The following is a 26390-nucleotide window of genomic DNA, read 5'->3' on the forward strand; positions in this document are numbered from 1 at the left end:
ATAAGGGTGATAAGTCCCCAGGGCCTTTCAAGATATTCCCTCAGGCCTTGAGGGAGGTCACTGTAGAAATTGCAGGGACTCTGGCAGAAATACTTAAAATGTCCTGAGCCACAGGTGTGGTGCTGGAGGATTGGAGGGTAGCTCACATTCTTCCATTGTTTAAAAAAGGCTCCATAACTATCCCTGGAAATTGTAGGCTGGTTGAGCCTGATGTCAGTAGTAGCTAAATTATTGGAAGGTGCTCTAAGAGTTCAGATATACAATTATTTGGATAGCCAGGGACTGATTAGGGATGGTCAACATGGTAGATCATGTCTAACCAATCTTAGAGTTTTTTGAGGGTATCAGGAAAGTTGACACTGTGAATGTTGTCTACATGTTTAGCAAGGCCTTTGACAAGGTCCTGCATGGGGAGATGAGTCAGGATAGTGGTGGTGGATGGTTGCTTCTCACACTGGAGGTGGTGTGCCTCAGAGATTGGTGCATGTGATGGAACGAGTTACAAGGAACCTCACTGTGTCCCCTCCACCTCCACCCCCAGGAGCGTATGTTGGGACAGGGAAGAGGGGGCCACAATCTGTGTTCCACCCTGGGAGTGTGGGACGGGTTGGGGGAGAGGAAGCTTCACTCTGGGTCCCTCCCTGGGAAAGTGTGACGAGATGGTGTGATTTTTTCCACTGATTCCCTTTTCCACAGACAGAACCTGTGTCCCAGGACGATGAAGATTAAAAGATCCAGCGAAAAGGAAGCAGAGTGAGCAACAAAATGTGTTTTGAAGCAACCCGTCCCCTGTGTCCCTCATCACCCACCCCTCCCAATCCCATTTTTTATGAAGGAGTTTGCCAGCATTCATTGATTATCCCTGATCATCCCTATGTGGCCTCAACCAGGGGTACGGAGACGGGAACTGTGCATGGTGCTCCCAGTGTGGGATACGGAGACCAGAACTGTACACGATGCTCCCGGTGTGGGGTACGGAGACAGGAACTGTGCACGGTGTTCCCAGTGTGGGATAGGGAGATGGGAACTGTGCACGGTGTTCCCAGTGTGGGATAGGGAGATGGGAACTGTGCACGGTGTTCCCGGTGTGGGGTACGGAGACGGGAACAGTGCACGGTGCTCCCGGTGTGGGATATGGAGATGGGAACAGTGTGGGATACAGAGCTGGGAACTGTGCACATTGCTCCCGATGTGGGGTGACAGGAACTGTGCACGGTGTTCCTGATGTGGGATAGGGAGATGGGAACAGTGCACGGTGCTCCCGGTGTGGGATATGGGGACGGGAACAGTGCACGGTGCTCCCTGTGTGGGATACGGAGCTGGGAACTGTGCACGTTGCTCCCGGTGTGGGGTACAGAGACGGGAACTGTGCACGGTGTGGGATAGGGAGATGGGAACTGTGCACGGTGCTCCCTGTGTGGGATACGGAGCTGGGAACTGTGCACGGTGCTCCCAGTGTGGGCCAGGGAGATGAGAACTGTGCACGGTGCTCCAGGTATGGGATACGGAGACTGGGAACCATGCACATCTCCCGGTGTGGAATACAGACACCAGGAACTGCACGGAGCTCCCGGTGTGGGATACGGGAACTGTGCATGGTGTGAACAGAGACGCGAAATGTGCACAATGCTCCTGGTGTGGGGTATGGAGATGGGACGGAAACTGTGCATGGTGCTCCTAATGTGGGATACAGACACAGGGAACTGTGTACCGTGCTCCCGGTATAGGATACGTAGATGGGGACTGTGCATGATGCTCCCGGTGAGACCCCCAAGATATGGAGGTGAGGGCTGAAGCCAGCAGCAAGGAGGGTCACGGCAGGGCTATAACGGCTGCCTCTGTTCTCTTCAGGGGACCGTCCCCCAAACACTTCATCTCAGAGGAAGCGATGTCTGCACGATTCACCTGCCTCAGCCTTGGGAACGACCACGTCTACAGCAACAATGGTTTCCCCGTGTCGCGGATCCCAGTACTCGCAGCAAGCCAGGAGATGGAGGACAGGTGACCCCGGGAGTGTATGACAGGACGGGGGGAGAGGGGGCTTCACTCTGTGTCCCACCCCGGGAGTGCGTGACGGGACGGGGAGAGGGAGCTTCACTCTGTATCCAACCCTGGGAGTGTGTGACCCATCCTTGTTCTGCTTTGTCTGCAGGCTTGGACTGCCCACTGAGACGGGGCCCACGGGAGGACAGGTAGAACTGGACGGATTGTACGACATGGACGACAGCCGTGTCCTGGTGATGTTGCCGGTGCTGCAGGGGGAGATGGTCCAGCCTCTGGATGGGATCCTGCCCCCAGCACTGCTGCCTTCTGTGTGAGTACCCCCATGGGCGTGGGGGTGAGAGAGAGAGGAAGGGAGGGAGGGGGAGGTGGAGAGATGAAGGCAGAGGGAAGAGAAGGGTGAGGGGGTCATTGAGTGAGTGGGGGGTTGTGAATGGATGGAATGGAGGGTGAGGAGGTGCAGCAACTGACTTCTGCCCTCTGACCCTGCAGGAACGGGCCGTGTGGAGTTCCAGATCCAGCAGGTAATTCGAGACCCCCATGATCCAGGGATCCTGCCAGCAACACGGAGCAGGAGTGCGGACCGACATGAGGGGAGGGACCTCGGGTGGGGTCGACGGTGAGGCACCTGGGGTTGGGGAAGGTTGTCTGGAGAAGAGTGGGATCAGGGTGGGGGGACCAGGTGAAGGTTTGATCAACCCAGTCGTTGTAATGGAGACATTAATAAAACTGTTCACATCTAAACTAACGTCTGACCCGGGGGTAGGGGGGTGTTGGATTCCCACAGTGGGGGGGGGGGGGGGGGTGTAGATACACACTCTCCCATAGGGAACACACCCACTGCGGAGAGGGAAGTCAGACCCACGTGGTGTGGCAGGCGTCGGACCCCCACGGTGGGGCAGGTGTCAGACGTCACAAGTCTTTAGTGCTATGGGGAGTGTCCATGTCACGTGGAGGGGAATGTCGGTCTCACGGGGAGGGGTCTATCCCTCGGATCTGCCAAAACAATCCACTGAACACCTGACTGATCCCCAGGACCAGGGTCCTACAACCGTGGTCACATGACAGATGCCCTAGGGATCCTCCAGTGGAATTCTGCGAGTAGCCCACCCTTGGACCCTGTGGTGTCAGCCAAAGGAAGCGAGTAAACACACGGAAGATCCTTCGGACCCTGGGGTATGTGCCCGAGGGAGCCACAGGCCAGCAGCTTGACCAGGACAGGAGCCAGGGTGGGCAAGAGGATGTGGAGGGAGCCTCCAGGCCTGGTGCTGGCGCTCACCCTGGTGGCTGAGAGACAGAGGTTCGGGGAGGGGAGCGGTCTCCTCCAGGGTCTGGCCGCCCCCACTCCCACCCCCACCCACCAATCAGCAACATTTCTTGACAGCCAGTTTCCTCTTGGGCTTGTTGATCTTCACCATCTCGTTCCTCTGCTGCAGGCGGGCCAGGTTCTCCTTACACTGCAGCACCATGGCGGTGACAGCATTGAACATCGGGGGTGGGGGAAGGGACGACGAAATAGCGAGAACAGAGGGTGAAGGGAAGAAGGAATGGGGACAGAGGGAGATTAGGAAGGGGAGTGGAGGGGAAGAAGAGACAAAGGGGGAGCGGAGGCAAAGGGAGCAGAGGGGATGGGGAGGGGAGGGATAGGGGCAAGCGGAGGGGTGGGGCGAGCAGAGGGGATGGGGAAGCGGAAGGGGGTTGGGGAGTGGAGGGGAAGGGGGAGCGGGGTGGGGTTGGGGAGATGTGTGAGTGATAGACGAGGGAAGGGAGAGGGGGGTTGGGATCACAGGTAGAGGAAGGGGAATAGTAGGTAGTGGACAGGTTAATACTCCCCTTAGAAGCATTTTCCATCAGACCTACCCCTTGGGAACTATCCCCCCACCCCCCCAAGGGTAACAAACCGCCTCCATGGGGACCACACTCCTCCCCCCAGGAACACCTCCCCTCACAGGGACACCCTCCCCACATCGGGAACATACTTCCCACAGGGAGCACATTACCCACTGGGAACACATCCTCCACATGGAAAACAACCTCCACAGGGAACACACACCTAACATCGGGAACACAATCCCCACGAGGAACACACACTCCATAGGGAACATCACCCACACAGAATACAACCCCACCATAGGAAACACACCCCTATCAGAGGGAACACAATTTCCACAGGGAACACACCCAACACCATAGGAAATACACCCCCACCATAGGGAATACAGCCCTCCATGGGGAACACAACGCCTGTGGAGAGGGCTGTCGGACCCCCCATGGTAGGGGATGTGTCGGGACCCCCCCCCCCCCCATGGCGATGGAATTTCTTGAACCCCGGAGGATGGGAAACCATTGAATCACACACAATGGCTGTCTCCAGATGAATTTTACTTTAGACATTATTGGTTTCCCACCTCGTGGTTATAATTCTCAGCTCCAACAACAAAATAAATGTTCTGTACAAATATTACAGGCAGCGGGCGAAAGCGCCGCAATCCGCGATACACGATCGGCGATACAGAATTAGTGCAAGTTGATCCACGATCGGGTTAGTTGATTGACGATATAGATCAGAGGGAAAGAGTGATACAGATCAGACAGGGTTTCCCCAGTTCAACATTCCCAAAGGGAATGATGTCGTCACAGGTACAATTGTGTCCGCGTCACGGGGAATGTCAGCTACATGGGGAACGTCCGCGTCACGGGGAATGTCAGCTTCATGGGGAGTGTTTAGTGTCACAGGGAGTGTCAGTCTTATGGGGAGTGTCAGCGTCACGGGGTGTGTTTAGTGTTACAGGGAGGGGAGTTTTGGTCGCACGTGGAGGGGTCTATCCCTCTGGGATCCACCAAAACAATCCACTGAACACCTAACTGATCCCCAGGACCTGGGTGACCTATGACCGTGATCCAGTTGCTGCGAGTAGCCCACCCTTGGACCCTGTGGTGTCAGCCACAGGAAGCGAGTGAACACACGGCAGATCCTTCGGACCCTGGGGTATGTACCCGAGGGAGCCACAGGCCAGCAGCTTGACCAGGACAGGTGCCGGGGTAGGCAAGAGGACCTGGAGGGGGCAAGAGGACGTGGAGGGAGCCTCCAGGCCTAGTGCTGGTGCTCCCCCTAGTGGTTGAGAGACGACGGGAGGGGAGGGGAGTGGTCTTCCCCAGGGTCTGGCCGCCCCCACTCTCACCCCCACCCATCAATCAGCAACATTTCTTGACAGCCGGTTTCCTCTTGGGCTTGTTGATCTTCACCACCTCGTTCCTCTGCTGCAGCCGGGCCAGGTTCTCCTTCTTACACTGCAGCACCATGGCGGTGACAGCGCTGAACATCTGGGGGGTGGGGGAAGGGACGAAGGGGAAGTGGGGAGAATGGAGGGTGAAGGGAAGAAGGAACAGGGGATTGAGGGAGAGTAGGAAGGGGAGCGGAGGGGAAGGGTGAAGCAGAGACAAAGGGGGAGTGGAGGGGAAGGGGAGCAGCGGAGATGGGGAGCGGAGGGATAGGTGGAGCAGAGGGGAAGGGGGAGCGGAGGGGGGTTGGAGAGATGTGTGAGTGATAGACGAGGGAAGGGAGAGAGAGGGGGTTGGGATTGCGGGTAGAGGATGGGGAATAGTGAGTGAGGGACAGGTTAATACTCCCCTGAGAAGCATTTTCCATCAGACCCACCCCTCGGGAACTATCCTCCCCATGTGGAACAAACCTCTTCCTTGGGGAACACACTCCCCCCTCCAGGAAACATGCCTCCCCCCCACAGGGACACTCCTCCGCATGGGGAACATACTCCCCACGGGGACACTCCTCCGCATGGGGAACATACTCCCCACAGGGACACTCCTCCGCATGGGGAACATACTCCCCACAGGGACACTCCTCCGCATGGGGAACATACTCCCCACAGGGAACACATCCCCACCATAGAGAACACACTCCCCACTGGGAAAACACCCCCACCATAGAGAACACAAACCCACCATAGGGAACACCCCCCCCCCATAGGGAACACACCCCCCAACGCAAAACACACCCTCACGTTGAACACACCCACACAGCGGGGAGTGAGAGAGGCAAGGAAGGGCTGGAGGATCCGGGAGATGGGAAGGTTGCAGATGGAAGGGGGAGGGGGAAGGTAGAGACATAGGGTCAGGGTGGACAGGTAAGGTAGAGATGTAGGGAGAGGGGGGGATGGGGAGGGTACAGAAGTAAGAGGAGGGGAATGGGGAAGGTAGAGACGTAGGGGGGAGGGTGTGATGGGGAGGGTAGAGACGTAGGGGGAACGGGGTAGAAACGTAGGGGGGTCAGGTAGGGTAGAGATGTAGGATGAAGGGGAGGAGGGACGGAAGGGTAGAGACGTAGGAGGAGGGGGATGAGGAGGTAGAGATGTGGGGGAGGGGACATGGAGGATAGAGACAAAGGGGAAGGGGGACTGGGAGGCTAGAGACGTAGTGGGGACTGGGAGTTAGAGACGTTTGGGGAGGGTGGAGACAAAGGGGGAGGGGGATTAGACTGAGTCCCTGCCCTCACCTCCTCTACGTTGGTGTTCTCCTTGGCACTGGTCTCGAACAGTCGGATGCCAAGCTGGTCACAGAAGCGCTTGGCGTCGCCATGATCGACCTGGCGCCGGGACGGATCCTCACTCTTGTTTCCCACTGTCACAATGGGCAACACAGTCAGGGAGGGGTGAGCGAGAGGGTCCCTGAGGAGGGGGACGAGGAGGGTGGGGGTACAGTAAGAGTCTTGCGCCCCCTTTCCTCACCGCGCCTCCCCTCCCCTTCACTCTATCCCCACTCCCCATCCTCCATTCCCCCTTCCTTCTGCCCTTTTCCCCCCCAACCCTGTTCCCTGCATTCCCCCTCGGTCAACCCCGTCAATGAGCTCTCACCCCCCCTCTCCCACCCCTCCTCACCCCCACCCCTCTCCCACCAACTTCCCTCCCTTCTGTACCCCATTTCCCCTTTGCTCTCAACCCCACCCCTCCAACCCGCTCCTCATCACCTCTCACCCCCACCCTCTCCCTCCCCTCAGATCCCCTCATCCTCACCACCCTCGATACCCTCACCCTCACCCAGCACTTTGGCCACGGTGTCACAGTTCTGGTTGATCTCGTGAAGCCACCTCTTGACATTGACAAAGGACTGTGGGTTGGTGACATCGTACACCACGATCACGCCGTGGGTGTTGCGGTAATACCTGCAAGGGGGGCAGGGGAGAGGTTGTCAGGCAGGGAATGGGCACCTTGGCCAACCCCCTCGTTCCCAAGGAGATGCCAATCTCCTGCCCCCACCTTCCTAGTGGATGAACCAGGATCCGGTCTCCCCCGACGTTCTCGACAGTGGACGCAGTTCCTTCAATCCAGTTCCCCCCTCAGTTTCACCAACAGACCCCCATTTCCTTCAGAACCTTCCCTCTCCCCTCCCCTTTCACCCATTCTTTTCTATCGAACTCCCCACCGTTCACCACGTTGGTCCACGTACCCCGAGGTCTCCCTGTTATCCAACACTCCCACCATTCACCATGTCAGTTCCCCGTACCCTGAGGTCTCTCTATAACACTCCCCACTGTTCACCGCGTTTGTCCCCGAATCCCGAGGTCTCTCTGTTCTACAACACTCCCCACCGTTCACTGTGACAGTCCACGTACCCCGAAGTCTCTCTGTTTTACAACACTCCCCACTGTTCACTATGTTGTTCCCCATACCCCAAGATCTCTCTGTTCAAGGGAGTTGGGAGGAAAGCTGAGAAAGGCGGAGAAGGGGGGTAAGGAGAGTTTAAAGATGAGAGAGTGTGGGTGAGGGGAGGAGCGGTGGACACTCACGTGGAGGTGATGGTCCGAAACCGCTCCTGTCCGGCCGTGTCCCAGATCTGCAACTTCACCTTCTCTCCATGCACGTCCACTGTGCGGATCTTGAAGTCCACGCCGATGGTGGTGATGTAGCTGCCTGGGGGTGTGGGAGCATCAGCATGGGGAGGTTGGTACATGGGCCTCACCCCTATCTCCCCAGCTCTCCTCCCCAAATTCCTGCCCCTTCCCACTCCCGTCCACAACACCCATTCCCTCACCCCAATCCCCTACCCCTTCCTCTCTCTATCTCTCCCCTCATCTCTGCCCTCACCCCTCCATCCTTCCCCCCCTACCCCATCCCCTCCACCTCTCCCCACCAACCCCTCCCCTACTCAATCTTCACCCCCCTGATGTCAGACATATCGTCCCCACTGTCCCACTCTGGGACCTGACGCACAGATTGTCCTACCTGAGAATGTGTTATCTGCAAAACGAAGCAGCAAACTGCTCTTCCCCACTCCTGGAATATGAACAACACGGTTACTAAACACTGACGGAATAGGGGAGAGGGAGCTTCATTCTGTGTCACACCCTAGGAGTGTGTGATGGGACGGGGGGAGTGGGAGCTTCACTTCGTGTCTCACCCCGGGTGTATATGATGGGATGGGGGAGAGGGATCGTCACTCTGTGTCCCACCCCGGTAATGTATGACAGGACAGTGGAGAGGGAGAGGGAGCTTCACTCTGTGTCTCACCTCTGGGCAGTGGGGCTGGGGGGGGGGGGGGGGGGGGGGGGGTGATGGAATGGTGGGGCAGATTCAATGGGCTGAATGGCCCATTTCTTATGTCCCTGAAATGGCACCTCCTTCCTGCCAGGAATGATTCCCACTTCATCAAGGTCTCGTTATGATCTGTGCCCTCTCTCCCTGCACCTCCCCCCACCCCCCCCCCCCCCACCACCACGAAGCACACAGGCAAAAGGAAGATGGGTTGGTGGAGTGGTGCAACCTTGCACTCGGTGTTTGCAAGACTCAGGGTCCCGTGGAAGGGGAAACTGAGAGAACACGAGGCAGTCCTCATCGTGGGGTCTGCAGTGGAGAGGGTTGTCCACGTCTCTCTTGAGGATCTGACCTGGGGCCTCCATCACTAAGAAGGTTCGGCAGGGAGAGGAGGCACGTGATGGAGTAGTGGCCGGACGGGGAACTCCAGCACTCTCCAGAAAAGTAAAAAAAAGACAGTGAAAAAACGAAGGCACAAACACATAAACCAAAATAAAGTGAAAATAAAGGTGTGGAGAAAATGGCAGCGAAAAAAGAAAAGCCAAAAGCAACGGGAAGAAGAGAAGAAGTAAGGACGTCGGAAGAAGAAGGTGAAGGCCTTACATGTCCGAGGAGGCCCGCCGCGGAGAGAGAAGCCCGCTCCCTAAGGTCAGTTGAAGCCCCGAACTCGGGACTACAAAAATGGCTCACGGAGCCAAACAAAAGTGCGCAACCGCGCAAGACAGAAATAACACTGACGGGAGGGGGGACCAGCTGAGGAGTCGATCTCCACAGCTGAGGAGTCGATCTCCACAGCTGAGATTGACAGCCACAACAAAGCAGCAAGAGGAAAACGCAGAAAATAACGAGAGCAAGAAAGAGAGTAAAAAGAAATCAAAGAAACAACAGATGACCAACCCAGAGGAAGAAGACCAGCAGCAAGACACTTCTAGTAAAAATAAGAAGACCAAAAATACCCAACAAACTAAAACAAACAACCCAACAAGAAAACCAGAAGAGACAGAGGTAAAGGACACAGATCCTGGAGTGGACTCAGAAGAAGAGGAGGGAGAACACAGGGAAATGGAAGATGAAGGGAAGGGCAAGACAATGGATATATTTTTAAGAATATATGGAAACAGTAAAAGAATGGCAGTCACAAGAATTCAGTGAAATAAAAAGAAGAGTAAAAAGTACAGAAGAAAAAGTGAACAGATTAGAGATGATCATGACAGATATAGAAAAAAGAGTGGACAAGGTGGAAGAATGAGAAACAGCCATAGAAATGGAAGTAGAGGACTTAAAAAAAGAAATTAGAAGAATCTGATAAAAAGGTTAAAGAGACACAGGAGGTGTTAGCTCAGAAGATAGATATAATGGAAAATTATAATAGAAGAAATAATATAAAGATAGTGGGCCTTAAGGAAGATGAAGAAGGCAAGAATATGAGAGAATTTATAAAAGAATGGATCCCCAGGGTCCTAGGAAGACCAGAACTACAGGAAGAAATGGAAATAGAGTGGGCACACAGAACATTAGCCCCTAAACCACAACCACAACAAAAACCAAGATCCATTCTAGTAAAATTCTTAAGATATACAAGAGAAAATGTATTGGAGAAAGCAATGAGGAAATAAGAGAAGACAAAAAAAACACTGGAATACAAAGGTCAAAAAATTTTTTTCTATCCAGATATAAGTTTTGAACTCCTGAAGAAGAGGAAGGAGTTTAATGCAGCAAAAACGATCCTATGGAAAAAAGGATATAAATTTATGCTAAAGTATCCAGCGGTACTTAAAATAGTTATTCCAGGGCAGCAAAACAGACTATTCTTGGATCCGGAGGAAGCAAGAAAATTTGCAGAACAACTACAAAACAGACAGAGAGAGGAAGATATGTAACGAGAACAAAAATGATCACAAACTATATGTATGTGTGTATGTAGGTATATATATATATATATATATATATATGTATGTGTATGTATATATTAAAAAAAATAGAATATAGGTAAGAACTAAGAAGGGAAAGAAGGGGAAGATTAAGAGAGTGACCTTTGTTGTATATGAAAATTAAAATCTTTTCTGTGGGGGGGGCTGGGTGGGGAAGAGTTACGGTCACTGCGAAATCAGTTGACGCGAATGAATTCGCAAATCCAAATGGAGAGGGGAGATGTGGTTGCCCGACAAGGGATAAAGGGCAACTCAGGAAGGGGAGGGGATAATGGGGTTAAAGAAATTTTAGATAGGAGAATAAGGGAAATGTTTGATGTTTTAGAAATGTTGTCTTATAAAGTGTTCAAAAAAAGAAAGAAGAAATGGATAAGAAGGAAAGGTGATGATGAGGCAACGGAAAGGAAAGATAAACAAAGTATGAAATGGCTATGTTGAACTATATGACTTTAAATATTAACGGAATACATAACCAAATAAAAAGGAAGAAACTGCTAAATTTACTGAAAAAAGAAAAAATTGATATAGCATTCGTACAAGAAACACACTTAACTGAAGTGGAGCACAAGAAATTAAAGAGAGATTGGATAGGACATGTAACAGCAGCGTCATATAATTCAAAAGCTAGAGGAGTAGCTATATTAATCAGTAAAAATGTACCAATCAAAATAGAAGAGAAAATAATAGATCCAGCAGGGAGATATGTAATGATAAAATGTCAGATATATTCAGAGTTTTGGAATTTACTCAATGTATATTCACCTAATGAAGAAGATCAAAAATTTATGCAAGATTTCTTTTTGAAGATAGCAGACACGCAAGGGAAAATACTAATAGGGGGGAATTTCAACCTTAATTTGGATTCAAACATGGATAAAACTGGGAAAAAAATTAACAGAAAGAACAAAGTAACTTAATTTATAATTAAATCAATGCAAGAAATGCAACTTTTGAATATATGGAGGAAACAACACCCAAAGGAAAAGGAATATTCATATTATTCAGGCAGACATAAAACATACTCAAGAATAGACCTATTCCTGTTATCAGCTCGCATGCAAGATAGAGTTAGGAAAACAGAATATAAAGCTAGAATATTATCTGACCACTCACCCCTGATATTGACAATAGAGTTAGAGGACATCCCTCCAAGAATGTATAGATGGAGATTAAACTCCATGCTATTTAAAAGGCAGGATTTTAGAGAATTAATTGAACGACAAATTAAAATGTACTTTGAAATAGATACGGAATCAGTTAAAGATAAGTTTATACTATGGGATGCAATGAAAGCGTTCATCAGAGGGCAAATAATAAGTTATGTAACCAAGATGAAGAAGGACTACAATCAGGAAACAGAGCATTTGGAAAGGGAAATAGCAAATATAGAAAAAGAATTAGCAATGAAGGAAGACACAACTAAAAGAAGAGAATTGGCAGATAAAAAAATAAAACATGAAACACTACAAACATATAAGGTAGAGAAGAACATAATGAAGACAAAACAAATATTATGAACAAGGAGAAAAAACACAAAAAATTCTAGCGTGGCAGCTTAAGACAGAACAAACTAAGAGAATGGTATTGGCATCAAGGAGAAAAGACAAGCAAATCACGTATAATCCAACGGAGATGAATGAAAACTTCAGAGAATTCTACGAACAATTATATCAAACTGAAAATGATGGGAGAGAAGACAAAATAGATGAATTTTTAACTAAAATTGAACTACTGAAATTACAAACATAGAAACAAAATAAATTAACAGAACCATTTGAAATAGTAGAAATACAAGAGATAATAAAAAAACTACCAAATATTAAAACACCAGGAGAGGATGGATTCCCAATAGAATTCTATAAAACATTTAAAGATTTATTAATTCCTCCCCTCCTAGAAGTAATCAACCAGATTGATAAAACACAAAGCTTACCAGATTCATGCAAAACAGCAATAATTACAGTAATACCAAAGACAGGGAAAGATCCACTCGCACCAGCATCTTATAAACCAATATCTTTACTTAACACAGATTATAAGATAATAGCTAAACTATTAGGAAACAGATTAGCCGACTATGTACCAAAAATAGTAAATCTAGACCAAACTGGATTTATTAAAAAAAGACGAACAACAGACAATATTTGTAAATTTATTAACAATTCATGCAGTAGAAGGAAATAAAGCTCCAACAGTAGCGGTTGCTTTAGACGCAGAGGCGGCCTTTGACAGAGTAGAATGGAATTAATTATTCAAAGTACTACAAAAATTCAGCTTACCAGAGAAATATATTAATTGGATTAAAGCATTATATAAGGGGTCATTGGCGAAAGTGACAGTAAATGGATATATATCAAAACAATTTAACTTAAGCAGATCAACAAGGCAGGGATGCCCACTATCGCCCTTACTGTTCGCGTTAGCCATAGAACCACTAGCAGAACTGATAAGAACAGAAATTAAAATAAAAGGGATAAAAATAAAAGACAAGGAATATAAAATCAGTTTATTTGCAGATGACGTTATAGTATACTTAACAGAACCAGAAATATCAATAAAAGAATTACATAAGAAATTGAAGGAATATGGAGAAGAGTCGGGATACAAGATTAACGCAAATAAAAGTGAAGCAATGCCAATGAATAATGCGGATTTCTCAAAATTTAAGAAAGAATCACCATTCAGATGGCAAACGCAAGCAATACGATACCTAGGTATACAAAAAAATAAAAACCTCGGCCATCTATATAAACTCACCTATTATCCACTAATGAAAAAATTACAAGACGACTTAGAGCATTGGAAAGACTTACCACTAACACTAATAGGAAGGATAAACTGTATTAAAATGAACATTTTCCCAAGGATACAATACCTATTTCAGGCATTGCCAATACACTTGACAGACAAATTCTTCAAGGAGTTAAAGAAAATAATAAGGAAATTTTTATGGAAAGGGGGGAAACCAAGGATAGCACTAGATAAATTAACAGAATGGTATAAACAAGGAGGCTTACAACTGCTAAACTTTAAAAATTATTATTGAGCCGCACAATTAAGATACCTATCAGATTTTTATCAAACAAGCGAAAATCCAGATTGGACTAGATTAGAACGAGATAAAATAGGGGAGAAGATACCTGAACGTATATAAATGGGATGAAAAATTGGTACAACGTAGGAATTCTCCAGTATTACATCATCTGCTCAATATTTGGAAGAAGATTCATGTAGAAAGGAATAAAACAAATTACCAACTACCAAAACTAATACTGACGCAAAATCAGCTAAATCCTTTTACAATAGATAACCTTTCCTTTAGAGAATGGGAGAAAAAAGGGATCAAAAGAATAGAAAATTGCTTTTCGGGAAATAAATTATTATCCTTTGAACAAATGAAGGATAAATATAATATAACTCACGATACAGTGTTGGCATACTACCAACTGAAATCCTACTTGAAGGACAAATTGGGAAGCAGACTGAGGTTACCAGAGGGAAGTAATTTTGAATGTGATTACAGACACAATGATAATCAAAAAATTTATAACATGTATATTAAACTACAAGAAAAGGAGAATGAGGAAACAAATGGTAAAACTAAACAAAAATGGGAACAAGATAACATAAAGATAAAGAAGGAAACATGGGAGAAGTTATGCTCTGGAACTATGAGAAATACAATAAATACGAGGTTACGTATGATACAATATAACTGGATACACAGGCTAAACATTACACCTCAAAAGTTAAATAAATGGGACCCAACAGTATCTGACAGATGTTTTCGCTGTAAAAAGGAAATGGGAACAACAATTCATGCAATCTGGACATGTGAGAAAGTGAAAAAAGTTTGGGAAGATCTAAACCAGATATGAAACAAAAAGCAATATACCAAAAAACCCAGAGATCTTCCTCCTAAGTAACATAAAAAACAAAGAATTTGGACTTGATTTGGATGGTGCACAAAAAAGATTTGTTATGATAGCCCTAGCTGTAGCAAAAAAATGTATTATGTCAGCCTGGAAATTAGAAGATAACTTGAGAATACAACAATGGTATATAGAAATGAATACATGTATTCCATTAGAAAAAATAACATAATTTAAGAAATAATATTACAATATTTGAACAAATATGGGAACCATACATGAAACACAATAGAGAAAACCTATCGGGGACATCTACCACCTAAAATGACAGAAGGAGAAGAGAATGAAAAGAACTGACTCAGTGGAATTTCTTGTTTATTTTTATTGAGTGACAACATTGTTTGACGGGTTTGATGTATCTTAGATTCTGAACTTTAAATGAATGGGAGGGGAGGTAGGGAAGGTGGGATGGGAAGAGGGAGGAGGGGGAGAAAATGACACTGTATATATTTGAAAAGGAAAATGTATGTATCTTGATCAATGTGATTTATAGTGTGAAAAATAAAAATTAAAAAAAAAAGCAAGGGTATACGATGGGGGTGGGGGACTGAAATGAGAGGGGTTCTGGGAGATCCAGGTTGTTGCGGCAGACAGAGCTGAGGTGCTCGGCAAAACAATCACCCAGCCTGCGTCACAGACTCTCTGACATAGAGGAGACAACAATGTAGAGAGAGAAGTGGATCCAGCAACGATCTATGCGGCGAGCTGGCTTGTAAACCAGAGGTGCGCGATACAGTGATCACCGGGGGGACCAGTGGTGGGGAGGGGGAGCATATGCAGGTTCTTGGGAGTCACTATCTCAGACGATCTTTTCTGGACCCGTCGTGAAGAAAGCATGTCAGCGCCTTGACTTCCTCAGGAGTTTGCGGGGGTTTGGGACGACACCGGAAATCCTGGCAAATTTCTACAGAGGGTGGTGGGAAATGCGCTGCCCTACTGGTGTGGCAACCTCTGAGTGGAAAGCCGTGCAAAAGGTCATGGACACAGCCCACAGGCAAAACCCTCCCCACCACCGAGGACACCTTCAGGGAAAATTGCCGTAGGCGAGCGGCAACATCCACACCACCCAGCGCACGCCGCTGGCATCAGGGAAGAGCCACAAGACTCACCCTGCCAGGTTCAAGAACAGTGGCCAGCCCTCCATGCCAGGCCCATAAACAAGACCTTTCCGCCGCCAGACACTTAAACGACAGACCCTTCCGCCGCCAGACCTCTAAACGACAGACCCTTCCGCTGCCAGACCCCTCCGGCGCCAGACCCCTAAACGACAGACCCTTCTGCCGCCACACCCCTAAACGACAGATCCCTAAATGACAGACCCTTCCGCCGCCAGACCCCTAAACGACAGACACCTCCGCTGCCAGACCCCTAAATGACAGACCCATCCGCCGCCAGACCCCTAATGACAGACCCTTCCGCCGCCACACCCCTAAATGACAGAAGTACTGAAAAAGGATTACAGAGAGCTAGGACAGAAACTAAGAAATAGGACAGCCAGGGTGGTGATCTCTGGTTTGCTACCTGTGCCAAGTGCAACTGAGGACAAAAATGGAAGGTTAAGAAAAATGAATGTGGAAAAATGAATGTGTGACTGAGGGGCTGGTGTAAAGGACAGGGTTTTGGCTTCTTGGATCATTGGGATCTCTTTTGGGGAAGGCATGACCTCTACAAGAAGGATGGGTTACACTTAAACCCAAAAGGGGTCAATATATTGGCAGCTAGGTTTGGTACAGCCGTCGGGTGCGGTTTAAACTAATTTGGCAGGGGGGTGGGAACCTGTATGATAGGGCAAAGGACAAAAAAGATAGAACAGGAAAAGTTAGGTTAGGCAGCGAAAGTAAAAAATCAGAAAGAGCAAGGAGGATGAAAAAAACAAATCTGAAGGCTTTATATCTTAATGCAAGAAGCATTCGGAACAAGGTAGATGAATTAGCTGTGGAAATTGAGATAAACAAATATGATTTGATTGGGATTGCAGAAACATGGCTGCAGGGTGGGCAAGCCTGGGAACTTAACATCCCGGGGTATACGATATTTAGGAGGGATTGGCAAGAAAGAAAAGGGGGTGGGGTAGTATTGATGGTGAGAGAAGGGATCGACATGATTGACAGAAAGGATATCAACTCGGAAGATGCGGAATCTATATGGGTAGAACTGAAGAATAGCAAGGGGCGGAAAACGTTAGTGGGGGTGGTATATAGGCCTCCAAATGGTAGTGTAGAGGTGAGGGAAGGCATTAAAAGAGAAATTAGAAAAGCGTGCAATAAGGGAACAGCTGTCATCATGGGAGACTTTAATTTGCATATAGATTGGACTAGCCAAATTAGTAAAAATACTGAGGAGGAGGAATTCCTTGAATGTTTAAGGGACGGTTATCTAGACCAATATGTCGAGGAACCAACTCGGGAGCAGGCCATTTTAGATTGGGTATTATGCAATGATAAGGGGCTAATCAACAATCTTGTTGTACGAGGCCCTTTGGGTAGGAGCGATCACAATATGATCGAATTCTCACTCGACATGGAGAGTGATGAAATTAAAACCGAGACTAAGGTCCTGAATTTAAATAAAGGGACTTATGATGGTATGAGACGGGAGTTGAGTAAGATTGATTGGGTGGTGTTTATGGGGGAGTTGACTGTGGATAGACAATGGAAAGCATTCACAGATCTAATGGAGAAATTGAAAAAATCGTTTATACCGGTTTGGCATAAAAATAAACCAAAAAAGGTGACTCAACCGTGGATAACAAGGGAAATTAGACACAGCATTAGGTCCAAAGAGAGAGCATATCAATTGGCCAAAAAAGTACCACAACCGAAGACTGGGAGCAGTTCAAGATGCACCAAAGAAGGACAAAGGGATTAATCAAGAGAGCAAAAATAAATATCGAAAGTAAGCTTGCGGCAAATATAAAAACCGACTGCAAAAGCTTTTATAAATATGTCAAGAGGAAAAGATTGGTGAAATCCAGAGTAGGTTCTTTGCAGTCGGAATCAGGGGAATATATAATGGGGAATAAGGAAATGGCAGACCAATTAAATTCTTACTTTAGTTCTGTTTTTACAAGAGAGGATACAAATAACCTCCTAAGGATGTTGGGAAACATAGAGACTAATGCAAGGGAGGAACTGAAAGAAATCAGTATCTCTAAGGACATGGGGAAATTGATGGGATTGAAGGCAGATAAATCCCAAGGGCCTGATAATCTACATCCTAGGGTACTTAAGGAAGTGGCCATTCAGTTAGTTAGCAGATGCTTTAAGAATTATTTTCCAGAACTCGATAGACTCAGGATCAGTACCCATGGATTGGAGGGTAGCTAATGTTACCCCACTATTTAAAAAGGGGGGTAGAGAAAAAGCGGGGAATTATAGGCCGATGAGTCTTACATCAGTAGTGGGCAAAATGATGGAATCCATTATTAAGGATGGAATAGCGGAGCATATGACTAGCATAGAAGGGATCGGACGGAGTCAACATGGATTTACAAAAGGTAAATCGTGCTTGACAAATCTATTGGAATTCTTTGAGATGGTGACAGGTAAAATAGATGGGGGAGAGCCAGTGGATGTGGTGTACCTGGACTTCCAAAAGGCCTTCGATAAGGTCCCACATAAACGACTGGCTTACAAAATCAAGGCTCATGGGATTGGGGGCAAAGTATTGATGTGGATTGAGAACTGGCTGGCAGGTAGAAGACAGAGAGTTGGGATAAATGGCTCATTTTCTAAGTGGCAGGCGGTGAACAATGGGGTGCCACAGGGATCTGTACTGGGACCCCAGCTGTTCACAATTTACATTAATGATCTGGGTGAGGGGATTGGATGTAATATCTCCAAATTTGCAGATGACACTAAGCTAGGAGGGGTTGTGTGCACGGAAGAGGGGGTCAGGAAGCTCCAGTGTGATTTGGATAAATTGAGGGACTGGGCAGATACATGGCAAATGCACTACAATGTGGATAAATGTGAGGTTATCCACTTTGGTAATACAAACCGGAGGGCATATTACTATTTGAATGGCAATAGATTAAGAGATGGGGAAGTGCAGAGAGACCTAGGGGTACTTGTACACCAGTCTCTGAAGGCGAGCATGCAGGTACAGCAGGTGGTTAAAAAGGCAAATGGTATGTTGGCCTTCATATCAAGAGGGTTTGAGTATAGGAACAAGGATACCTTACTGCAGCTGTACAGGGCCTTGGTGAGACCACACCTGGAGTATTGTGTGCAGTTTTGGTCACCTTATCTAAGGAAGGATGTTCTTGCAATGGAGGGAGTGCAGAGGCGATTCACCAGGCTGATACCTGGAATGGCAGGAATGACTTATGAGGAAAGATTGCGCAAATTGGGATTGTACTCGCTGGAGTTTAGAAGATTGAGAGGGGATCTCATAGAGACATATAAAATTCTGACACAGAATGGATGCAGATGGGATGTTTCCAAGGATGGGAAAATCCAGAACCCAGGGCCATGGTTTGAGGATAATAGGCAAAGCATTTAGGACCGAGATGAGGAGGAATTTCTTTACCCAGAGGGTGGTGAATCTGTGGAATTCATTGCCAAAGAGGGCAGTAGAGGCAATATATTTAAGAGGGAATTAGATATATTTCTTCAGTATAAGGGTATTAAAGGTTACGGAGAGAAGGCGGGGACAGCCATGATCTCGTTGAATGGTGGAGCAGGCTCGAAGGGTCGAATGACCTACTCCTGCTCCTATCTTCTATGTTTCTATCCGTAAACGACAGACCCTTCCGCCACCAGACCCCTAAACGACAGACACCTCCGCTGCCAGACCCCTAAATGACAGACCCTTCCGTCGCCAGATCCCTAAACGAGATACCTCCGCTGACAGACCCCTTAACGACAGACCCTTCCGCCACCAGACCCTTAAACGATAGACCCTTCTGCTGCCAGATCCTTAAACGACAGACCCTTCCGCCGCCAGACCCCTAAACGACAGACCCTTCCGCCGCCAGACCCCTAAACGACAGACCCTTTCACCGCCAGGCCTCTCCAGCACTAGGCCCCTCAACAACAGACCAACTTCTCCACTTCATTGATCTTCTTTGCTCTCCCTGTGATGCAGTCGGTTTGTTTACATTCGTTATCCATTTACGTGTGTTCGCTGAGTCAGGTTTGTTCTGCCATGGTCACTGGAAGAAGAATCTGAGGGTTATAGGTGATGCCAGGGATGTACTCTGGCAATAAATCTGGAATCTAAAAAAAAATCTAACTTTCTCTGTTCAGCCAATTCTATGTTTACTTGACAAGCAACACCCGCTCCCCCACAAACCAGGACTCCTGACCTTCTGGACCAGCCTGTCACCTCACCAACGTCCATGTGGATCACACCTAGTGCCATGCCCTTACTGATCCTCTTGCCGTCTCTTCAAAAGAAAAAAATTACCCCGAAAACTAGTCCGTCAAAGAGCACCCAAATCAAACCTGACCTCTGTTGATTGCACGTGGGCCCGTCATCTATCATCATCAATGACACTGATGCACAGATACTGCCGGGACTTGAGGAACTGAGTGACAGGGTCCAGCAGCATCTCTATCAACTGTCTGGATGATGTGGTCAAATTGGAACAGCAGGTTTGCAGGAAGGCACAAAGATTGGAGGCGCCATGGTCAGCAAGGAACATTACACATGACGACCATGCTGCCCAATTGACCTACAGCCCCGGTTCGTTTCGAAGGGTGGGAGGAAACCAGAGATCCCCCCTACAGACAGTGCAGGATTCAAATCCCCATCCTGATCGCATCTGCTGTGACAACATTGCGTTCACCACGCCAACCAGAGGGAAATGTGGACAGGCTTTTTACCAAGAGGACATGGATTGTGATTGAAGGGGGAAAACATGAGGGGGACTTTCTTTACTCAGAGAGCAGTGGGAGTATGGAATGAGCTTCCGGCCAAGGTGGTCGATGTGGGCTGGATTTTAATATTGAAGGAAAAGTTGGAAAGGTCTATGGATGAGGGGGGTGTAGAAGGTTATGGGCCGGGTGCAGGTCATTGGGACGAGGTGGGAGAAGGTGCTCGGCGTGGAATGGAGGTGTATGGATGAGGGGGGTGTGCAAGGTTATGGGCCGGGTGCGGGTCATTGGGTCGAGGTGGGAGAAGGTGCTTGGCGTAGACTCGAGGTCTATGGATGAGGGGGTGTGGAAGGTTATGGGCCGGGTTCAGGTCACGGTGCAGGCTGGCTTAGTTTAACAAAAGGGCTGTGCCAGTTCCAAAAGATCTCAGTCATCCATTTGCTGCTATGAAGTTGGGGGTAGGTGGGGGTGTCAGATTTCAGGCATTTTTTTTGCTATGGACAAAGATACCATTCAATACGAATTGAATTTGGAATTTGGTTAACTTGTAGCTTATATCCATGAGGTTCCCCAGCAGGTACAACGATGCGTCTGGCAGGAAGGCTGCCTTCGTTATACTGGTTAGGACGTCAGCTAAATCCTGCCAGAACGGGGTCATCTTTGCGCAGGGCCAGGGTGCACAATCCCGGCTCCACTCCATCCCTGAAGCATGTCTCCAGCACCTCTGGCTTTGCCTCGTGGATTTTCTTTTGCAGAGTGAGGCAGAGCTGGTGCAGGACCAGTCTGCATCAAGTTGGTAACCGTCTCTACAGCAAGCCAACCAACATCCCTCGTCAATTGTGATATCCAGGTCCAGCACCTCTGTTGGGGGCTTTCACCTTGGGAGTACATTCTTGATATAAATTTGGGTCGGAGTAACCCTTCAACCTCACCAGGTGTAGGTGGGTCATTGTAGGGCCTCACCTGTCCCTTCGGAATGATCTTAATGGGAGGATACAGTGAAAGGTCCCATAAGACAAATCATATTTGCCCCTTTAGCTGCTCGAAGGACATAAGCCATCTCCCCTCACAGCCGTCCTGAATGTCGGATGCCCTGCCCGTGTCAAATCTTCAGGATTTTATTGCCCTTGCTCATGGGCACCGATTCATTTTGACTCGGTGGTGCCTCAGGCGATATCTCCACTTTCTCTCCAACACACTCACTATCTGGTGCCAGATTTTAATCAGGTCTTTCAAGGTGGGCTTATCCAGTACTTTCGCTATTAATTTGGCCTCCCATTTGTTTGTGAAATCCTTCGCCGTCCCCTCCCCCATTTGCCCCCAGGTGGGTAGATCCCCCCCCCCTCACAGAAGGATGCGAGGAACCTCGACTGAGCTCCAAGATAATATTTCTTAGAATCAGGCAACCGTTGGCAACCATCGGTTTTCTCAAGGCTTCTCTGGGTACGTTCCCATTCCAAATGGATTTCCTTATATTGCCATTCAGCAAAAAAGATTGTGGCAGTGGAATGGGCAAAGGTTGGAAGAGCTGGCCCATTTCTGTGCTATGATGGTTATACAGAGCGGCGGGTGGGCTTCAACAGAGTGAGGTGGTGTCTCAGAGAGAGAGAGATGACACAAAGGTTGAAGATGTTGTGAATAGTGTGGAACAGCCATTCTCAACGGGCGCCTGCCCGCCGGGGCAGCCACAGATCATTGAAGTGATTTTCTTTCCAACTCACGCACCGTAAATACTTTCCCTCAGGGTTTTTTTTTAATGCAGTTGGTACGGGTGCGGAAGAGACCAAAACCTGACCGTTTCACATGGAAGGGGGCCCCAAAAAACCTTCACCAGTGACTTGGGGGTGGGGAGGCCGTAATCGAAAGATGATTGAGAATGGTTGGGGTAGAAAGTCATCATAGGTTGCGACAGATGGAGGTGGGATAGGGAGTTTGGTTGGGGGGGGGGTGGAAAAGAGGTGGCCGATGGAGTTCAATGCAGTTAAGCGTGAGCTGATGTATTTTGGAAGGTCAAACCAGAAGGGTTTATGGCAGGATACTTAACAGTGCTGGGGAACAGAGGGACCTTGGGGTCCAGATCCATACAATATCCCACGCGCAGATTGATTGGACAGTTAAGAATACCAATGGGATGCTGGGCTTCATTAGTCGGGGGGTTCAGTTTAGGAGCTGTGAGGTTACAGCCTTATAAATCTCTGGTGAGACCCCCCACTTGGAGCGTTGTGTTCAGTTCTAGTCACCTCATTACAGGAAGGATGGGGAAGCTACAGACCAGGGGGCAGAGGAGATTCACCAGGATGTTACCTGGATTGGGAAACATGTCTAATGAGGCAAGGTTAGCAGAGCTGGGACGTTTCTCTTTGGAGCAAGGAAGGATGAGAGGAGACTTGATAGAAGTCTGAGTGGTACAGATAAGATGGATGGTCAGCATTTGTTTCCAAGGGCAGGAGTAGCAAACACCAGAGGATGTCTGTACAAAGTGAAGGGAGGGAAGTTATTGGAAAGAGTTCTGAGAGGTAGGAATATATATGTACTTGGACAGTCAGCATGGCTTTGTGCGCGTTAGATCATGTTTAACAAATCTTGTCGAGTTTTTCGAGGAGGTTACCAAGAAGGTAGAAGAAGGAAAGGCTGTGGATGTTGTCTACATGACAAGGTCCCGCATGGGAGTTTAGTTCAGAAGGTTATCCTTGGAGAGGTTGTAAACTGAATTTGAAATTGGCTGTGTGGGAGAAGACGGAGACCAGTAGTGGACAGTTCCTTCTCAGACTGGAGGCCTGTGACCAGTGGGGTGTTTCAGGGATTGGAGCTGGGAACATTGTTTTTTGTCGTCTGTATCAACGATCTGGATGATAATGTGGTAAATTGGATCAGCAACTTTGAAGATGAGGTAGAATAGAGGGAGAGAAAGTGAGGGAAGGGACAGGGATAGGATAGAATAGAGGGAGAGGGGAGTGAGGGAAGGGACAGGGATAGGATAGAATAGAGGGAGAGGGGAGTGAGGGAAGGGACAGGGATGGAACAGAATAGAGGGACAGGGGAGTGGGGGAAGGGACAGGATGAGATAGAATAGAGGGAGAGGGGAATGAGAGAGAGGGGAGTGAGGGATGGGATAGAAAAGAGGGAGAAGGGAGTGGGGGAAGGGACAGGGTAGAATAGAGGGAGAGTGAGTGGGTTAGCAGAGTCCGTGTGGGCCGAACGGTCAGTCCCATACGGTTCCCCCGCCCCTCCCATCTCACCGCTGTCGCCGATGATGAGCAATTTGAAGAGATGGTCGTAGTCTCTGGCCGCCATGGAGGCGTCCCCGGGGCACAACCCGGGCTTGGCCGCCCGCCCCTCCGCTCCGTCCCGACGCCGCCGCCGATCCGTCCCGACGCCGCCACTGCCGCCGCCGAGGCCCGTCCGCCCGTGACGACAGCGCGCCGGTGGCCTGACACGTCACCGCGCCGGGGGACAGAGTGGTGAGGCGGGGCCGCGCATGCGGCGTCTGGCGGCGTCACAAGTTACCCGGGTAACGGGGATAGTGACTGACGGAGGAGAGTGGCAGGGAGAAGGGGAGGGGGAAGGGAAAGGGGAGGGAAGGGGGGGGAGGGGGGGAAGGGGAGGGGAGGGGGGGGAGGGGGGGAAGGGGAGGGGAGGGGGGGGAGGGGGGGAAGGGGAGGGGAGGGGGGGGAGGGGGGGAAGGGGAGGGGAGGGGGGGGAGGGGGGGAAGGGGGGGAAGGGGAGGGGAGGGGGGAAGGGGAGGGGAGGGAAGGGAAGGGGAGGGGAGGGGGAAGGGGAAGGGGAGGGGAGGGAAGGGAAGGGGAGGGGAGGGGGAAGGGGAGGGGAGGGGGAAGGGGAGGGGAGGGGGGAAGGGGAAGGGGAGAGGAGGAGGAGGAAAGAGAGGGGAAGGGGAGGGGGAAGGGGAAGGGGAGGGGGAGGGGAAGGGGAGGGGAGAGGAGGGGGAGGGGAGGGAGGGGGAGGGGAGGGGGAAGGGGAGGGGGAAGGGGAGGGGGAAGGGGAAGGGGAGGGGGAGGAGGAAGGGGAGAGGAGGAGGAAGGAGAGGGAAAGGGGAAGGGGAGGAGGAAGGTGTGTGGCGATGTGGTGGCGGTGAATTGTGGCCGTATAATGGCGGGGAATTTGTCTAGGATGCGGGAGTCCTCACTCCTGGGTGTGCAGATGGTGGCTCTCCCTGGGCTGTGTGCGCTGGACGTCTCGAGTCGGAGGTTCGGGAAGGGGCGGGCATGTACGAGTCTCTCGCCCTTCAGGTTGACCAGGAAGCTGTGCGCTCAGAGGAATTCGGCTCCCAGTAGCGCAGGGCCCGCGGTGGCCAGCAAGAATGTCCAACGGTATTTGTTTCGCCCGAGGCTCAAATCTACTCTGGTGTCCACCAGGAAATGCCATCCATTGGTCTTGTCCACCACGGGCAAGAGGCTGTTTATAGCTAGCCATCTCAGCTATTAGCGGTGGCTGGCCTGCTCGTTTCCCTGGTACGACCATGGTTGGCAGCATTTGGAGGCTTAGGCTCCCCAGCGTTGGTGGTAGAAACACCAGGTGGTTTGGTGCTCCTCCGGCTTCTACCTGGGGCAGTCTGTAGTCAGCTGGGTCCATGGCGGGCGACCTGGTTCATGGCGGCCTTGCTCTCCCATTTGGTTTTCCACATTACATCAGCGCAGGCTGTAACCTTCCAGGGGTCCGAGAAATTCTTGTCTGTTACAAATGTCTTCCAGCATTTGTCCCAGGAAGGCTTGCTCAAACATCAGGCAGGGTTTGTGGCCTTTTGCCAGTGCAACATCCTGGTGAATCTCCCCTCCCTTCACTTTGTACAGATGTCCTCTGATGTTTGCACATCCTGCACTGGGAAACAGGCACTGATCGTCCACCCCATCTATGCCTATCAATCTCCTCTCATCCTTCTACGCTCCAAAGAGAAAAGTCCCAGCTCATTAGACACGTTTTCCAATCCTGGCATCATCCTAGTGAATCTCCTCTGCTCCCTTTCCACAGCTTCCCCATCCTTCCTGTAATGAGGTGACCAGAACTGAACACAAAATTCCACGTATGGTCTCACCAGAGATTTGTAGAGTTGCAACATAACCTCTCTACTCCTGAACTCAATCCCCCCATTAATGAAGCCCAGCGTCCCACAGGCCTTCTTAACTCTCCTATCAATCTGTGCGGCAACCTTGAGGGATGTGTGGATTTGGACCCCAAAGGTCTCTCTGTTCATCCACACTCTTAAGCAAGCAACTATTCAAGTCAAGATTATTGTCCTCTGATTGTACAAGTACAATCAGCGATGAAACAGCGTTCTCCGGTCCTCGGTGCAAAACACACAGACACAGAATTCACATAGATAAACTATACACAGGCAGCACAAGAGTTTCATCTACACAAACAAATAAATATTGTTTTGTACATATGAGCACCCTGGAAGGTCAGTGTGAGTGGTTCCTTTGGTCATTCAACTCACTGCCCGTGGGAAAAGGCTGTTCCTCATCCTGGTGGTGCTGGCTCTGATACTCCTTATCTCCTTCCCAATAGGAGCAGCTGGAAGATGCTGTGAGCGGGCTGGAAGGGGGCCTCAATGATTTTGCATACCTTGTTCAGCAACAATGGGGGGATGGATTCTGCAGGGATCCTCTCTGCATCTCTTCTGGTCCTGTGGATTGACGTCCAATCCATTTCTCTCCAGAGATCGACCCGCATGGTGATGCAGCTGGAGCTATGGTCTCAATAGAGCCCCTGTAGTAAGTTGACGTGACGGTGGTCTTGCCCACTTCAGTCTTCTCAGGAAGTGCAGTCACTGTGGCAACTTCCTGACAAATGAAGAGATGTTGAGTGTCGTCATTAGGTCACTAGTTCAGTGAACTCCAAGAGATCTGCACTCAGCCTTCTGAAAATCTACCTGTCCTGCAGGAAAAAGAAATTGCAGGAAAAATCAAGGGTTACAGGGTCAGGAGGCTTCAGTAATTTTTAAAAGGAATGTATGGTTCAGCACCACATCGAGGGCTGAAGGGCCTGCAGTGTGGTAGTGTTGTTGGCGTGTTCTATGTTCGAGGTGAATGTCGTGTATGCACTCTGTGTCAATAAATCTGAAAAATCGGAATGCATCTCATTACAGTGAGGCACCCATGGGTGCAGCAGATAGCTAGAATTTGGCAGATGCGGCCTCCATTG

At 49.2% G+C, this 26390-nt stretch overlaps 1 protein-coding gene and 1 long non-coding RNA gene across 2 annotated transcripts; one reads left to right on the plus strand and one right to left on the minus strand.

Annotated features, from left to right (window-relative positions):
- Positions 1-4362: 4362 nt before the first annotated feature.
- Positions 4363-23665, minus strand: LOC138758327 (ras-related protein Rab-35-like). The gene is made up of 6 exons (XM_069927088.1): positions 23471-23665; positions 8241-8291; positions 7805-7928; positions 7056-7180; positions 6515-6639; positions 4363-5325 (listed from the first exon to the last, which is right to left on the minus strand). The coding sequence occupies exons 1-6, from the start codon at positions 23523-23525 to the stop codon at positions 5197-5199; spliced, it is 609 nt and encodes a 202-aa protein (XP_069783189.1). The 5' UTR covers positions 23526-23665; the 3' UTR covers positions 4363-5196.
- A 665-nt stretch (positions 23666-24330) lies between these two features.
- On the plus strand, positions 24331-26319 carry LOC138758328 (uncharacterized). The gene is made up of 2 exons (XR_011354251.1): positions 24331-24559; positions 25755-26319. It is a non-coding gene; the product is annotated as an uncharacterized lncRNA (long non-coding RNA).
- The last annotated feature ends 71 nt before the right edge of the window (positions 26320-26390 follow it).

Source organism: Narcine bancroftii, chromosome 3 (genome assembly GCF_036971445.1).
Source record: "Narcine bancroftii isolate sNarBan1 chromosome 3, sNarBan1.hap1, whole genome shotgun sequence".
NCBI lineage: Eukaryota > Metazoa > Chordata > Chondrichthyes > Torpediniformes > Narcinidae > Narcine > Narcine bancroftii.

What these genes read in the sequence shown, in the direction of transcription:
- LOC138758327 (XM_069927088.1), bottom strand. Translation starts at nt 23,525, where the DNA reads ATGGCGGCCAGAGACTACGACCATCTCTTCAAATTGCTCATCATCGGC. An exon ending in GCTCATCATCGGCGACAGCG is followed by an intron (nt 8,292 to 23,470) that starts GTGAGATGGGAG and finishes TTCATATTCCAG; the next exon opens with GAGTGGGGAAGAGCAGTTTG. An exon ending in TGCAGATAACACATTCTCAG is followed by an intron (nt 7,929 to 8,240) that starts GTAGGACAATCT and finishes CCACACCCCCAG; the next exon opens with GCAGCTACATCACCACCATC.